This window comes from Crocuta crocuta, unplaced genomic scaffold, assembly GCF_008692635.1.
Source record: "Crocuta crocuta isolate KB4526 unplaced genomic scaffold, BGI_CrCroc_1.0 scaffold443, whole genome shotgun sequence".
Taxonomy (NCBI): Eukaryota; Metazoa; Chordata; class Mammalia; order Carnivora; family Hyaenidae; genus Crocuta; species Crocuta crocuta.
In genome coordinates, this window is record NW_027529446.1 from 909,499 (window position 1) to 921,619 (window position 12,121).

General features: G+C 67.6%; 1 protein-coding gene across 1 annotated transcript in view; it reads right to left on the reverse strand.

Moving 5' to 3' along the window:
* TCF3 (transcription factor 3) overlaps positions 1-12,121 on the reverse strand; it is a 24,396-nt gene that overhangs the window by 1,185 nt on the left and 11,090 nt on the right. Inside the window, 15 exon segments of the mRNA XM_077760664.1 lie at positions 1,090-1,292; positions 1,295-1,402; positions 3,915-4,038; positions 4,117-4,264; positions 4,607-4,691; positions 5,281-5,359; positions 5,474-5,532; positions 5,842-5,974; positions 6,054-6,217; positions 6,268-6,358; positions 7,308-7,357; positions 7,952-8,081; positions 8,898-8,965; positions 10,509-10,587; positions 10,766-10,839. Coding sequence (XP_077616790.1) covers positions 1,090-1,292; positions 1,295-1,402; positions 3,915-4,038; positions 4,117-4,264; positions 4,607-4,691; positions 5,281-5,359; positions 5,474-5,532; positions 5,842-5,974; positions 6,054-6,217; positions 6,268-6,358; positions 7,308-7,357; positions 7,952-8,081; positions 8,898-8,965; positions 10,509-10,587; positions 10,766-10,839 — 1,595 coding nt within the window.

Here is a 12,121-nt window from a genome sequence, read left to right on the forward strand (position 1 = left end):
GGGGCACCTGCATGTGCGCAGCCCCTTGGTGCCCTGCCCTGCTCCTGTATGGGGGGCTGTTGCCCCCCCGCACCCACCCACCTGCCCTTGGGCCTGAGCGGATCCTGCCAGGTGGCGGCGGCGGCGGCCCCCGGAGCCCAGGACAAGCGCGCAGACCAAACTGACAGGCCTGAGGCCGGCGCACCCCTTGGTCCCCTTTCTTCCCTCAAGTCCCGACTTGGGGGCTTTGGGGGGAGGAAAGACCCCAAGGTCGCAGCCCTGCCATCCGGGCTTGGGCAGCAAGTGCGAGGTAGGGAGGGGCTGCCGTGGAAGCAGAGGGTGGGGGAGACTGGGGGGGAGCACGAGAGGCAGAGAGCAGAGAGCGGGCGCAGGGAACACGGCGGGGTGCCCACACCACCACGGAAACACGGAAACCGCAGAGCTGAGGGGACAGCGGGCCGGGTGGGCGAGGGCCCCAGCTCCGGTCCAAGCAACAGCACTGCAGGAAAGAAAGGGTTAACGGGCGCACGGGAGCAGGAGGCGTTAAGGAAGCAGCTGAGCCAGGAGCCAAGTGTGGGGGGCATTCGTGGGGGGGGGCATTCTGGATCCGTGCCCAGCCCTGAGAATCAGGGGTGCGGGGAACCCCACCTGTAGACGGGGTGTGACGGGCTGACGCGGCCCCACAGTGTTTCTGTTCTGAGCGGCAGTGACCTTTGGCCCAGGGGCACGGGGGCCTCAGCCAGAGAGCTACCGGCTTCCCGAGAGGGCAGGGCCGGGCTGGGGGGGGGAGGGGGAGTCCCTGGGGTCCAGGGAGACGAGTCAGAGCTGCTGTGCAGGTCTGCGGGGCTGGGGGTCCGAAGGGGTCCTCGTGCCAGAGGGGACCCCGGAGCCAGGCTAGGTGGCCCACTGCTCGGAAGAGGGGAGGGTGACTGGTGTGTGTGGGGGGGGTCACAGCAAGGAGGGCGGTCGCTGCAGGGGGAGGTCACAGCAAGGAGGGCGGTCGCTGCAGGAGAGGGACAGTCACAGGAGGGGAGGCCGGCTCCAGGAGGCGGGGGGCGAGCGGGGGCGGCAGCGGCGGGGGAGGGAGCGGCGCCCCCACTGACCTCGCACCTGCTGCTCCAGGTTCAGGATGACCGACACGGCCTGGTGCAGGATGAGCAGTTTGGTCTGGGGCTTCTCGCTGCTGAGGTGCAGCTGGCACATGCGCCCCAGCTCCTTAAAAGCCTCATTGATGTCTCGGACCCGCAGCCGCTCCCGCGCGTTATTGGCCACCCGGCGCTCCTTCTCCCGCTCAGCCCTGTGCTCTGGGGGNGCTCCTTCTTCTCCTCCTCCGAGGCGTCGGCCACGGAGCCGCTCTCCTCGTCTTCCTTCTCCTCGCGTTTGATCTCGCCGGCACCCGAGACGCCGCCGGCGCGGCCGAGCCCTACGACAGGCCTGGGGTTAGGGTCTGGGGCGCCTCCAGGGCCGCTGGCAGCCCCCGCTCGCGGGACGTGTACTGAGCTCTCCTGGGAGAGCCAGGCCTTCGTTTGCAAGAACAAAACCCAATGAAACAGCAGTAACAGTAGAACCGGGTCCCTCCCTCAGGCCACGGGCCTCAGCTGCAGAGACCAAGGCCGGGGCGGGGGGGGGGTGCACTCGACCACCTTTAAAAGAAAGCACATGGCGATTCTGCGGTGACTCAGAGGTGGGGAAACTATTTCCTGAAATACTAAAAGGGCCTTTCTCGAAAAAAAAAAAAAGAAATAGGTAAACTCGACTGTATCCAAACTGAGAATTTCTGATGACCAGCATACGACCCAGAAAACAAGAACACAGACGCCACCAGCGATGCTTGTCGCATAGAAGTCGACGAAGAGCTGGTCTCCGTGACACGTAAAGAGCACCTACAGAACGAGGCAAGGACCAGCCGCTCAACAGGGAAACAGGGGACGTTCCCAAGCGGGCAGGCGGTACGCGTGGCCGTGGCCATGATGACCTGCACCAGGCCACTGGGGAAATGCACGTGCGGATCCAGTGAGCCACTAGGCCGGCGGGGCCTAACCACCTGACGACCGACTGCGGGAGGGAAGCTGGCAAGGCCAGTTTGGGCAACAATCTGCGGCTACTGGAAGGAGACACACAGCCCCGAACCCCACAACCTGGGGTCACACTCGAGAAACACCTGTGCGCCAGGAGACGCGTTACGCTGCACAGAGTGCCCGGCGCAACGGCAGCGTGGGAGCCGGTGTCCCGTCCTGTACCAGCGCCCGCAGCCGGGTGGCCCTCGGACCCAGTGCACAACATGCCAACAGGATGCCAATTTCATGAAGCCCAGAACCATGTAACGAAATACAGGCTTGAGGGGCGCCTGTGGGGCTCAGGCAGTTAAGAATCCGACTTCGGCTCAGGTCATGATCTTGCGGTTCGTGGGTTCCAGCCCCGCGTTGGGCTCTGTGCTGACAGCTCAGAGCCTGGAGCTGCTTCGGATTCTGGGTCTCCTTCTCTGTCTGCCCCCCACCCCCTCACACTCTCTCAAAAATGAATAAACATTTAAAAAAAAAAAGAAAGAAAGAGGGGACCTGCCCTGGAGTGGGCTGCGGGCCTGTCCTTGGGGGCTCAGGACCCCAGGCAGTGCCGTCATCGTACACACTGTGTCACCGTGAGGGTGATGTGGCATTTTCCCCAGAGGGGCATGTGCTCTGTGCCCTGTCTGGGCCTTGGTTTCCCCACTGCAGCGGAGCCAGCATCAGCACCTCGCATGGGGGGGGGGTCTGGTCCAGGCTCCCAGAAGACCTCCTGCCACAATGGGAAGCAGCGTCCACTGGCCACAGGCCTCTCTCCTCGGTCGCCCCCTCCCCGCCATGTTCAAGGCGCTGTCACCTCCTCCGTCTTTCCCCTGTGAAGTTCACACCCACGACTTTCGGCCACGACCCCGACCCCATGGCGTGCAGCTTGGGGTCCTCGTCTCAGGAGCCTATGGTACAGTCTGCTCCCCCCTCCAAGCTCTGAACTCCAACTGCTGAGAATGCCTGGACCCCCCCCAGACCCCAATCCCACCACCACCTCTGCACCCACAAACCCTGTGGCCTCTGCCTTCCGAAAACCCCGAACTCGCCATGCCCCACCCTCTTCCAGGTCCCACGCAAGGCACAGTTTGTTCTCCCCGCTGCCACCAGAGGGCACCGCGAGCACTGCGTCCAGAAGGCCCCCGCTCTGCCAGCAGCCCAGAGCCGTCCAGGGCTCTCCTAGTGCTGCAGGGTTAAGGCCCAAAGTCCTCCCCCAAGACTCTGCAGGACTTGCCCTGTCACCTCCCTGACGCCCCCCCTCGCTCTCCCTCCCCCGCCTTCCCCTCACTCAGCACACCACCATCATCCTGCCCCAGGGCCTTTGCACATGCCTCACTCAAGTACCTATCTGCTTTTGCTCCTGCCTAGCTCTGCTCAAATGTCAATCTCACCCCCCATTAAAACTACCAGTGCTCCTATACCCCCTCCTCCCCACTTCCTCTGACCCCTTTCCTTTCACATGTAGTCCACTGTTGACCTCTCTCCTCTACATTCCCCGTTCCTCCCCCAGTGCCGAGAAAGGCCCCAGGCACTCGGCTGACACTGAACACGCACGTACTTCTGCCAGGCAGGCTCAGTTACCCAGCCGCCGAGCAAGTGAGGAAGTCAGACCCCACCTCCCCTCAGGAAGGAACACACAGGCTGGCCTGGCTGGCCTCCCGGAGGGCTTCCCCGTGCAGGGTGAGGGCGATGCTGTGTATGGGGGGGAGGGGACCGCACCCCAGGGCTGGGCAGAGAGCAGACCCCTGCCTAGCCCGGCAGCTCTCAGCCGCTCTGTCAGGGCCTTCCAGGGGGGGAACGGCGTCCGGGACCACCCCAGCCCGCCAGCTGGGCCTCGCACAGGACGTCAGGGCCCGGCCGCCCCGCCCCGGCCGCCCCGCTGAGGCTTACCGCTGTAGGAGTCCGGGGGCCGGGACAGGTCGGGGAGGGGGCCGGGCTGGCTGGGGAGGGCGACGTGGTTGTGCAGGAGGCTGCCGCTGCCCGTGAGTGCGTCTTCCGAGTGGCCGCCTCCGACCTGCAGGCGGGGGAGAGGACTCGTCCATCAACGCCGCCCGCCTCGCCCCCGAGCGGCCCCCTCTCAGACGGCACTCACCAGGCTGGCATGTCGCCCGCCCAGGGGCAGGACGGGGCCGGGGAAGCCAGAGGCCAGGGCCCCGTGGCCGGGTAGCAGCCCGTGAGCGTCAGCAGCTGTGCCCACTGCGTGGCTGCGCAGCACGTGGNGGGACGGGGAAGGGCCCGGCCTCGGGGGGCCAGGGGACCACCGCGGTGGCTTTGACTGTCACCAGCTTTGGGCTCTGGCTCCACAGTTCCCCATCCCGGGGGCGTCTGTCCCATAAACTCCGCTGGTGGTGGGAGACCTAAGGACTCTTCCGGGACACGGTTTCACAGTCCCGTAAACCGGCCACAGCAGACATGCTGAGCCACCCTCGCGGGTGACCCCCCTGCCCCAGGAAAGGGTGTCCCTGTGTCCACACAAATGTCACACCCACGTGGACCATGCCCCCCCCCCACCATGGGGCAAACCCTCCCTGGCCACGCACACCCCCACTAGGGACGGCTCCCCACCCCCGGAAGGCCTGCGCAGGAAGCTCACCAGGCTGTGGAGACCCCCGTCGTAGCTCGGCGATAAGGCACCGGGGCCCCCCGTCCGGGTCCACTGCGACGTCCCTGGAAGCGGTAGGTGGTACATCAGTGGGGGTACCTATGGCCAGGGGTGCAAGTGGCCAGACCGAGCGGGAGGGAGATGCCGGCAGGGGCTGTGGCCACAGAGCCCGTCACGCCTGGGCTGGCCACACGGGGGCCCCAAAACCCGCAAGGCAGGTCTAAACCCAAACCAACGCCCCACCTCCCACGGGGAAGGGGCTCCGTGGCACAGAAGCCAGAGCAGGGCAGCGGTCAGCCCGGGGCCCCTGCACAGGCCAGGAAGCGGCGAGGGTCCCTGAGGCTTCCTGATGCCGGCTGAGCCCCGAGTACATCTTCTCGGGGACAGGAGGATCTGGCCCCCTTGGCAGAGTCAAGCACAGGGCACACAACTGGTGCCTAACTACTATCCAGGAGGCGGATGGACACCAACACATGCGTGTTCCAGAGCCGGGGGGAGGGGGAGGGAGTCCCTGCCTGCTACTCTGGCCCGTGGACCCCACATCCTGCCCCCGCAAGGTCCCACCCACCCCTCACTGCTCACACAGCACAGACTGGCTCATAGATCACCTCCTCCAGACAGCCCCCCTCCCCTCCCCAGCACCCCCCAGCACACCTGCTAGGCCCTGTGGGGAGCCCACGGGGGTCGAGGGACTAGAGGAGAAGTTATTGCTGGAGTGATCCGGGGAGTAGATCTGTGACAGGAAGAGAGACAGGCCCGCCCCTCGGGGGTGGGAGGGGAGTCAGGGGCGGGCTCCAGGCCCCCAGCCCAGCCACGCCCACGCCCGCCACCCAGTCCCACGCCTCACCGAGGCCAATGCTTTCCCCAGGGCGTCCCCAGAGCTGCCGGCCGTCGTCCCGCGGGACCCTGGGGGGGAAGGGGGAGACGCAAAGCCCAACGTCAGGGACGCAGCAACCCTAGCACCCAGCCCGGCTGGCACGGACCCCCGTGTGCTTGCTCCTTCTGTGCCCAGCGCCGGGCAGCCTGGCCTGAGCTTGGCTTTTGGCCTGGCGTCCCAGCCACGCTTCCGCAGGGGCCCCAGGGACGGGCGGGCAGCAGGCCCCCCGGACGCAAAGCGGGCTCCACCCTCCAGAAGCCATTTCCAACCCCGGCGCACGCGGCCCAAGGAGCCCTGGCGGGCACGTGGGGCAGGACCAGGGGGGAAGGGCGCAGTACCCAGGAGGCCGTCGGCCCCGCCGACGGGGGGCGTGTGGCTGGCGCCGCTGCCGTAGGCGGCCGTGGGGGCCGCGGAGAAGGTGGACACTGCAGGGAGCCGGCCGTTCACCTCCGTTCCGTGCAGCTGGTAGCCCTGGGGACAGGGGTCAGGCGGGGTCAGACGGGGTGCGGCCCCCCCAGCCCCCGCCCCCCACCACACAGGCCGTACTCACCATGCGCTCGTGGGGCGGGAGGCTGCTGAACCCCCCGCCGCCGCCCACGGAGCCACTGCCGCCTGGCGTGAGGGGCAGGGGGGACGAGGCCCCCCCCAGCACGGGCCCGAAGCCCGCCTGGCCCGAGGGGCTCCAGAGCTCGGCCGAAGGGTGCAGGCTGCCATCTGTGGAGGGTCACAGGGTGAGGCGGGGGCCCCGGCCCGGCCCCCCCCGCCNGGGGTGGGGTAGGTGCTGCCGGGGGTCTTGGCAGAGGGGTAGGCACCGCTGTCCCTGCCGTAGTCGTCACCTGAGCTGGACGGGTACACCTGTGGGCGGGCGGTGCCATCAGGCGGGGCGGGGACCCCATCTCGCCGTGCGGCTGACCGCTCCCAGCACTGGAAGCTCTGGTGACGTCATTACTTCCCTGTTCCTTCTCCTGACCCCCCACCCCCTGGACTCCTGCCCAGAATGCTCCCCGCACCCCCTGCTTCAGTGCGGTCAACTCCTCCTGTGGGGTCAGAGCCCAGCGGGGACACCCCAGCCCTCCCTCCCCCGTGGCCTGCCCTGGAGCCTCCCCGGTCCCGTAAGACGCGGGGCTGGGAGGCAGGGTCCAAAGCAGCAGGTGGCAGAGCTATCCTGGGGTGGTGCCACACGGGAGGGGCACCGCCTGGGCGGAGGCCGGCTGGGAACGCCCACCCTGGCACTGGGCGGAAATGGGGTCAGCGCCAGGAGGTGGGTGGGGACCGACTCTCAGCTTTGGGGTTTCAAGAAACTGGGGTGGGGGCTCAGATCGGGAAAGCCGGGTCGATGGCATCACAGCGCAGGTCTCTGAGGAGCCCGGCCCGCACCTCCCAGCCGCAGACCAGAGCGCCAACCCCGTGACCATGACCCCAGGGTCTAGTGCAACCTGGGTCAGCTGTGGGCAGCTGTGGGGCGTGGGGGCTCCTGGAGGCCAGTGCAGGGGCCAGACACCCAGCAAATGGCTGTTCCTTCTGGCAACTCCACTGCCAGAGAGGGGCACATGACCCTCTGACCTGGGCCCCCAGGGTGCCCCCAAGACCCCATCACACCCAAGGTGCCTTGGCCACAAGTATCACGTGGCTCTTACAAGAAGATCCGAGCTAGACTGAAGAAGAACTTCCTGGGCCCCCACAGCACCGGCTGTCACAGCTGCAGCCGGGGAGCCCCCCTCCCTGCCTCTGCTGACCTGCGGTGGACCCCCCAGAGAGAGGACCCCGGGCCTGGGCATGTGGCCTGTGGGACCCTGCGACTCACCGAGGACGGGAGACCCGGCGGCACCTTCCGGACCTTCTTGGGCTGTGAGTCTATCAGGAACAAGAGGAGTGAGTGGCCCTCAGGGCCTGGCGGGGTCTTGAGGGGTCCCTGCCCTGTCCCTCCCTGCCGCTCCCACGGCCCGTCCCCACCGCCCTGGCTCCTGCCATTGCAAGCCCGGCTGTCGCCCCACCCAGGGACCCAGAATCTCCCCCCGCAGGGCTCATGCGGCCACTCAGACGCACAGCGCGAGGACGGGGTGGGGGGGCTCATCAACACAGGGGGCCCAGGGGGCCCAGCCAGGGGGACCAGGAGCGCCTGCTTCTGGAAACCAGGGTCCTCCCAGTGGCCTACCGCGCGCCCGGAGTTCCGTGGGTCGCGCTGCTGCACCAGGGCGCGGGCTGGCATCCCCAGGCGCTGGGGGGCCATGACGCGCCGGCACGGAAGCCCCGCGCCAGGCGAGTGAGTCACGCCGCTGCTGCCCAGAGCCGAGCGCTGAAGGCGCAGCAGGGGACCCCCCCCGAGGCGCCTGGGCGCACGTACTGCGGGGCCCCGCTGCACTGCCCCCTCCTCGTTACTACGCACCCCTCCAGCCGAGCCCTGCCAGCACAGCGGGGCCGCCCCCCCACACCCGGACCCGCACTCACCCAGCCCGCTCTCCGCGGCTCTCCGCCGGGGGTGGCCGGTGTAGGAGTAATACTGGGAGCCGCCCTTGGTGCCCGAGGGGGACAGCGGCCCGGGGCTGCTGAGGGCCAGCTCGCTGGGCAGGAAGCCGGCCTGGGGGATGAGAGAGAGAGGTCATGGGGGGGGGCGCCAGGCTGGCAACCGGCCGCGCTGCTCGGGGCCGCCCGAGGGGGCCAGCGGCCCTCAGTGGAGCCCCCTGCCTGCCCCGCTCGGCTCTCCTGACACCCGTCCTGGTCCTGCGACCTGCACGCCCCGCAGCTCTTCCCAGGCAGAGACGCAGAGAAAAGCTGTTGCCGACAAACCCGTGGCCGATCCCAGACTCCAGAGAGACCTGGTGGCTTCACGGTTTCTTTTAAGGTAACCAGCCTAACTCTGCACCCTCTCATCTGAATCAGACTCCCTTTCCTCCTGAGCAGAGCCGACCAGGGTTCGAGCCAATGCACAGCCGGGGTGAGCAGCCGCTCCAGGCCTCCACCTCCACGCCAGTGTCCCGGGCACTCTGGCTGCACCCCCGGCACACAGACGAGTGGCACCAGCGTGGACGCGGCCTGGCCGCACTGAGGCGAGGGAGCCCCAGGCTGGGGGCCACGCAGGGACACGGCCGGTCACTGAGCCCCCAGCTGGGTTGGGTGGGACTTCCACCCGTGCTAGGGGCTCCCTGGAAGGGCCAGCCCGAGACGAGCGGGACGGAAAGCTGCAAGCCCGCCTCGGTGTCCTTGTCTGCTACTCGGGCCACTGCAGCCGTCCCAGGTCGGGAGCCACGGGCAGCGGCCACGGCCTCCTGACCGGCTCTCAGCTCAGCCCCAGACTCGGCTGGGGGGGTCGGGGGGCGCGCGACGGGCACAGCCCTGCTCCGGTCTGCAGGAGCGGCCGACACAGGGCGCGGAGGGGCCCCGGCCCGGACCTCACCTGGCTCAGGCCGCCGAGCCCTGCGTCTCTCCCGAAGGCGGTGTACGCGCTCCGCTCGCCGCCCTTGCCTGGAGGAGAGAAGGCTCGCTGGGAGCTGCCCTGCCGCCGGGCACGGGCTGCACGGAGCAGGCGCTCTATCAGCGCACACCAAGTGGGCTTTGGCGGAACGCTGGTCTCCCCGCCAGGCTGGGGACAAGCAGGGGTCTGGACACTGTCCCAAGATAACTTTCAGAGGCCTTGGCAAACTACCGGGGGCCCCATATGTGCTGTCCCCAAGGGGACAGCAGCGACTTGCCCTCTGTGTTCTCTGCGCACGGTCCCGAGGCATCAACAGCGCCTGAGAGGCTCAGTACCCGGGCCCTGGCCTCCACCCAAGCCCCCGAGAGAGCATGTGACTGGCCCTGTGCAGGCAGGAAGGTCTGGGCCTGTGGGGACACAGCCAGCCCAGTGGCACCGATGCTGACAGAGGCCCGGCCTTACGGCCGGAGCCCCACTGAGGCAGAGCCCCTGGCCAGTCAGGAGCCGAGCCACTTAAAACTGATTCAGGCTCGAGCTGAATGGTCGACTGAGGGGACATCATAACCTGCTGTGACGTGAGGGATGGACTTGGACACTCGGCCAGCTGTCCGGGGTTCCGCTCACACCGCAGAACAAAGCCGCCCAGTTTCTGTACCGTGGAGCTGGCTTCAGCCCAACTCCTCTGCGGAGCAGGTGCTGCCCGGGGCTGCCCCACAGCTGTACCCTCGGTCCCACCTCCCCAGGGCCCGGAGGCCAGAGGGGGTCTGCCCGGTCCCGGGAGTAAACGGTGGCTTCCTCCCCCTGGGGTGAGCAGGGGAAAAGGGCTCCCCGCCCAGCCTCGGCCCTGGGCTCGGCCCAAGAAGGCGGCTTCGCTCCCAGCCTCTCGCTCCCCTGCGGGAAGACCGAGTTGGGGTTCAGGCCCTGGCAGGCAGGGTGAGGGTGCAGAGGAGGTGCGGCCACGAGCCCCGTGGGCCCATGGAAGGGCCCACACATCCGGGTGGTAGAACCGCCGCCTCACCACGGAGCTTGGCCGGGCCGACGGCGACAACGTGAAACCCAGGGCGGCCTGGGTGCCCCGTGCTGGGGCTGGGACACAGCTGCTGACCAGGCCTGGCCGTGGGAAACTGCCCACGTCAGGAAGCAGCGGGAGGAAGGAACAGGCAGAAGGGAAGCAGCGTCTCTGCAGGTGCACAGGCCACCCGAGGCCACACGCCGGGCTGGCCTCCGCCCTCCCGGCCTGGGAAATGGGCGCAGACTCCGGCCGAACGGCGTGTCCTCGGATGCTGCCCCTCCCCCCGCCCTTCACAGGACCTCGCACCCCGTTGTGGGGACCTGTGCCTGCCACCGTCCATCCAGGCCCCAGTGGCCCCGGGACAGAGGCCTCTGGGTGCATCCTCGTGCCAGTCAGGACACTGAGGGGACAGTCCCCCCCCTGAATCCCAGCAAGGAGGGGCCGCCGCCATGAGTTGCCAGGACCCCCGAGCGGAGTCCTGCAGGCACCAGGCTGTAACCACCGACGCCCTCCGCTCTGGGAGAGATCCCCACAGCACGGGTGCCTGGAGTGCGCCGNGGCGGACCGTGCCGCGCACTCACCCGCGAGCCCGGGTCCCAGGAATGTGGACGAAGAGAGGCTGCCGTGGGGCTCAGTGAAGTGTGTGCCTTCGCCGTAGGTCTGGGGGGAGACAGGTGGGCGTGAGGCAAACAGCCCCCAGGCAGGCTTGCAAGCGCCCTACTTGGGACTGAACCCGTGTGTCTGAGCCCAAAGCCCCAGGAGCCTCAGCTTCCCGGATACTCCCTCCCCGCTCCGGAGAGAGGAGCACCAGGTCTCCGGCCTCACGGAGGCTCCTTACCCGGCCGGGGTCAAACGAAGAGCTGCTCTGGTCGCCGGTGCCCCAGGAGCCCGAGCTGGGTCGGTCCTCGAGACCTGTGGGGTGAGAGAAGTCAGTCAGGGTCTGCAGCACCGCGGCCCAGCTCTGACGCCGGCTCTGGCTCCCACCACCGCAGGGACAAGCCCCCATTCGACTCAGCAGGTCTCCGGGCCCTTCTGGATCCAGCCTGCCCTGAGGCCCGTCTGGCCTCACCCAACCCGCACTCTGCCCCTGTTCACACTGCTGATGGGACTGGCTCAGATGGCTGAGCTTCTGTCTGAGTCTGGATTTCGACTCACGTCATGACCTTACAGTCCTGAGATGGAGCCTGGCGTTGGGTTCTGAGCTGAGCACAGAGCCTGCTAGGGATTCTCTCTCACTCTCTCTCTCTCTCTGCCCCTCTACTGCACCTGCGTGCACACACAAGCATTCTCTCTTAAAAAATAAAATCTTATAAAACGAGACCACCAACGTTGGTGGGAAGCAGCCCAGACATCTGGCAGTTAGCCTACCTTCAGGCCCACAGTTCAAAAAACAATTCTACCAGCTACCTCTGCTGGCAAACTTCTACCAGTCCACCAAAGCCCCAGCCACTATGCCCACCCTGGGCAGGGCCCTCAGTCTCCACGCTCCTCCCCCCAGCCCCTAGTTTCTCCCTCTGGCCCAGCCCTGACCACACGGGACTGGGGCATCTGCACCAGGCCCAGTCCCTCCCCGAAGAAAGGTTCAGGAGAACATCGGTGAAGGGTGAGGAGTGATGACCTCTGATCTCGGGCAAGCGGGAGCGTCTCCTGTCCAGTCAGTGCCGATTCAGCAGGCGGGGCCAATCCTCAGTTGAAGCAACAGCATGGCCCGGGACTACCATCTGGGCACAGGCTGGCAGCCCCTGGCGGGGGGGGGTGGCGTGCAGCCCCAGAGGTGCGGGGCTGCTGCTGACCCCGTGGACAGCGGAGGCTCAAGGCGCGGGGGGTGAGGCAGAGGATCCAGGGCTGCAGCAGTGGGGCGGGGCGGGGCGCAGCCCTTATCTCCGGGAACACTCCCAGGCACCACCCAGTAGGCGCAGACCCTTCCTGGGCCTGGACTCTCAAACACAAGCGAGAAGTCCGGGGCCCCACGCTGGCCACAGGACCACTCTGTCCCCATGCCTCAGTTTCCCTCTGCTGTAAACGGGAGGAGTAAGCACAGACCCTACTCTGCATGACCCGGGTCAGGCTGGAGGTGATGGCGGGGAGGGACCTGTGCCCAGCCCCTCTGTCTGAGCCAGAAGCCCCTCCATCACCCCCTGACCTGCCGGGGCTGGGCCCCCGGGTAGGTGGCAGGGTCTGACCTTTCGGCTGG